Genomic DNA, 4642 nt, shown 5'->3' with positions numbered 1-4642 from the left:
TATATATCAAGTCCCAGCGTACAGTGCAGTTGATGATGCAACTGTGTTGAGGGAATATCTACCGAGAAGGGTAAATAGCAACAAGTTCTAGAGTGTTTGAAGTTTCCAGAAGCACAGTGTCTTTCAAAAAATAATGAACTAACCAGACTCTCCCTAGAGCAAGGCCCGTTCCAACAAACTGAGCAACAGGCAAAAAGGACCTTGAGTCAGGAGATGCCATTTAACCAAATGACCACTCTCGACAGAACTACAGACTTCCTTGGTGTCTCACGAGTACATTCACCACATCGTGGCTTTATGCCGGGAGGGGGGGAGATGGGGCCAGATGGAAGGCCACTCCTAGACTAAAACGGACACGCAGTCGCACTCGCCGAGTCGACTCAATGGATTTCAGAGAAAAACGTGAAAGAGTTCTGCACTGAGAAACTAAGGCGAACAATTCTAGGGTCCTGATTGAGGATGCACAAAATATAACTCTTTGCTGAATGCAACGCTTATTGTGGACCAGCATACTGGCATCACCGTCAACATCGTCTCCTGAGCGAGGATCTGCAACACATCGTCAGGACACATGTCTATCACTCAACCACCCATTGAACATGTCATGATGCATTGTTTTCACCAGGAGACTGTACTTCATCATTATAGGAACATCACTAAGTCTTTGGTTATAGGGTTAGGTTGCTGCTAAAGGGAATTCCTCTCCCAGTCTTGGTGGTTAAAGGACAGACCAGTTATAAGCCACATTTCCTCTAGGATTTTGCCTGTGCTATGCTCCATCCTGTTTCTTGTCATCCTATGTCCAACATACCCATTCACCGACCACACATGCTACCAACCATTTTTGAAAATAAGGAGGCATTTACTCAGTGATGTGTTGTGTTGATTTGACCTAAGCCATACGAGTAATGCTTTGCACCTTAGGCCACACAAGTAATTCCTTGTTGTGTTTTTTGCAGTATACTTATTCCTTGTGCCATACAAATCAGTTTAGAATATTCTTTATATTTGTATCTTCTTTTCAACTTATTGATTTTGTTGTGTTTTGTACTGGAAGGAGGCGTGTGGGGGGCTATGAAAGTCACCAATCAGTTCACTGCAGCTGTAGGAGATGTATGTGGGACTGGGGATCTGAGAGAAAAAAGTATAGAGGAGCGATTGGTGTGTGTATAGGAGTATTATAAGGGGTAGAGCAGCAGAGGATCCGCCCCCCCCCTTCCATTGATCGCCCCCTTCCATTGATCGCCCCTTGCCATTGATCGCCCCGTCCATTGATCGCCCCCTTCCATGACTGGTGATGATAGCTGATAGAACAGAGAACAGCAAGATCACTGCTTCCTCCCATCCACACACGGCCAATATGCTATCAGACCAACACACCACACACACACAACACACACACACACACAACCACACACACACACACACACACACACACCACACACCACACACACACACACACACACACACACACACAACACACCACACACACACACACATGACACACACACAAGTGAATCACTAGCTAGTTAACATGAATTAGCACAGAGGATTCATTGACTACTCATTAACAAACCTCTACTTGCTCTCAGCATTCCTCATCATTAGCCCTGTGTGTTTGGATATCTGTCACATGTCCAGAATTTTAACCTTTATTTAAAAGCCTGTTCCAGAAAGACAAGACACCAAAAAATAAAAGGCATTTGTCTGAGGATGGCTGATCATCTGACAAAAAGAAAAAGGGGAAAAGTTGATGATCGTCCAAAACGCTTATCATTAACTAGGCCTACACCACCACACACACACACAACACACACCACAACCACACCTCATTCACACAACCACTCCCATGTACACACATAGCACACACACACACACTCCCATCACTCACGCACGCACACACACACACACACCACCACACACACACACACACACCACGACACACAACACACACACACACACACACACACACACACACACACACACACACACACACACACACACACACACACACACCCCATCACGGCACCACCACACACACCACTCCGATGCACGCACGCACGCACCACACACACACACACACACACACAAAACACAGCAACACGTGTGATTTCTATTAGACACAGTTTAGCTTGCGAACTTCTCTGTTATATACCGAAAAGATAGTTGCATAAACCTAGCTAGCTACCACCCTTCACAAGACACAAAGCAGTTGAAATTCTCAAATGGTTACACTGTTGAGTATTACGTTTCATGAACCTGCACAACAACAACAAATTACAAGTGTGTCAGGAGGAGAGAAACATCTGCAGATATTAATCTAACTCACAGGAGCTACAATCACATCCCACCACTAGCCTGTCTGAATCCTGTTTACACACCGACAAGTGAGATTATTGTTACTACAGAGTATATTTACCAATGACAGAGAGGAAGCTCTGTTCCTTATGCTCAGTTGTAGACTTCCATGTTGGTAAGCTTCCAATGTGTAGAGCTTCCATCTTGTAGACTTCCCATTTGGTAAGCTTCCATGTTGGTAGAGCTTCCACACTCCATGTGTGTCCTAGGGGCTGTGGTTAGACATAACTGTTGTTTGTATCTTGTTAGACATAACTGTTGGTGTTGAACTGTGTTTAACATAACTTGTTGCGTGTTGTCGTTTGTAGACATAACTGTGGTGTGTCTTTTTGAGCATAAACTTTGTTTGATCTGTGTGTAACATAACTGTGGTGTTGTCTGTGTTGGAGACATAACTGTGGTGTTGTCTGTGTGAACAATAACTTTGGTGTTGAAACTTGTGTTGTAGACATAAACTGTTGTCTTTGTGAGACATAACTGATGCCGTGTTGGTCTGTGTTGAACATAACTGTTGTTGGTCTGTGTTGAACATAACTGTTGGTCTGGTTGAGACATAACTGTTGGTGTTAAACTGTGTTTAGACATAACTTGTTGATCTTTTGTAGACATAACTGTGGTTTGGCTGTGTGTAACATAACGGTTGTGTTGGTCTGTGTTGTAGACATAACTGTTGGTTTGTCTTGTTGGAGACATAAAACTGTTGTGTTGGTCTATACAGGTGTGTTTCTTTCTAAATCATGTCCAAACAATTGAATTGGCAACAGGTGGACTCCAATCAAGTTGTAGTGACATCTGAAGGATGATCAAAGGAAATGGAATGCTCCTGAGCTCAATTTGGACTGTCAAAGCAAAGGGGTGTGGATACATACAGTACCAGTCAAAAGTTTTTGACACACCTAGTCATTCCAGGGTTTTTCTTAATTTTTACTATTTTCTACATTGTAGAATAATTGTGAAGACATCAAAACTATGAAATAACACATATGAAATCATATAGTAACCAAAAAAGTGTTAAACAAMTCAAAATATATTTTATATTTGAGATTCTTCAAAATAGCCACCATTTGCCTTGGTRACAGCTTAGCACACTCTTGGCATTCTCTCAACCAGCTTCACCTGGAATGCTTGAATGAGTAGGTGTTCTAAAACTTTTGACCAGTAGTGCATATATAATGATGACAGCCCCCCAGCCCCTACAGTCTCAGAGCTGTAATCCTAGWTCTTAGTTAACATGTTGTCAACCTGATTAGTAGGATCAGGAGATGAGTTAAGAACATCACGTTAATGGATTCTGTCTTCAGACCCTCCCTGACTCCCTCCCCTCCTGCAGGACTGACGGACTGGAGTAACAGAACAGAAAAAACAGACACTCTGGTTTGAAGTATTAAGTTGTAGGCAATGGGCTCAAATCCTTATTTCTGGGACAATGTGTCCGTCTGTCTCTCTATGGTCTCTATAAGAGAAGATCCGGCACTCTGAAATACCCTTTTGGCTCTGAAATGTGTGACAGTGTCTCGACTCTTTCATCTTCACCATAACATTAGCTAACAAGGCACCTCAGTGTGTTGTAACAAGTGTACCCCGTCTCTCCCCTTCTCCTCCCCTCTCCCCTCCAGAACCCCCAGGACTGCTCCAAGGCCAGGAAGCTGGTGTGTAACATCAACAAGGGYTGTGGCTACGGCTGCCAGCTGCACCACGTGGTCTACTGCTTCATGATCGCCTACGGCACCCAGCGKACCCTCATCCTGGAGTCCCAGAACTGGCGCTACGCCACGGGCGGCTGGGAGACCGTCTTCCTCCCAGTCAGTCAGACATGCACCGACCGCACCGGGGTCACCACCGGACATTGGTCAGGTGAGTTGACCGTGACCTTTGATGAGGGGGTCGTGTCCATGGTAACATACTTCACACAGAGCACAGGGTACCAAGTAACAGAATGACATTATACATCTCGTTCATTGTATATGATACATGGAGAGTGATGATGACTAATGTACTGCTTTGAGTCTGCCTCTCTCTCTCTCTCGTAAAAGAGAGCAGAGAGAGAGAGAGAGAGAGAGAGAGATTTCCTAATTAATAATTTTAAATATTTTTTCCAAGGCATGATTTAAATTCTGCACACTTTGATATTCACATGCCCTCTTTATTTGTTTCTTAGTTTCTCTGTAAATGTAATTTTGTTGATGAATTAATTATTTATCTTCTGTTTTAAATTGCAAAATTATCAGGTTTGAAGGTAAGACCCAGGTGTAGACAGTGTCGAAGTAACAAAAGTTTATTAAAT

The 4642-nt window shown here is 43.5% G+C and overlaps 1 protein-coding gene across 1 annotated transcript in view; it reads left to right on the top strand.

The window, feature by feature from the left end:
- Window positions 1-3929: 3929 nt before the first annotated feature.
- LOC112075323 (alpha-(1,6)-fucosyltransferase-like) overlaps window positions 3930-4642 on the top strand; it is a gene marked incomplete at its 5' end in the record, with an annotated part of 15339 nt that continues 14626 nt past the window's right edge. The window contains one exon of the mRNA XM_070440869.1: window positions 3930-4212. Coding sequence (XP_070296970.1) covers window positions 3930-4212 — 283 coding nt within the window. The remainder of the gene's footprint in view (window positions 4213-4642) is intronic.

The sequence above is a fragment of the Salvelinus sp. IW2-2015 genome, unplaced genomic scaffold, assembly GCF_002910315.2.
Source record: "Salvelinus sp. IW2-2015 unplaced genomic scaffold, ASM291031v2 Un_scaffold3090, whole genome shotgun sequence".
NCBI classification, from domain to species: domain Eukaryota; kingdom Metazoa; phylum Chordata; class Actinopteri; order Salmoniformes; family Salmonidae; genus Salvelinus; species Salvelinus sp. IW2-2015.
This window is presented reverse-complemented; position numbering and strand designations above follow the sequence as displayed.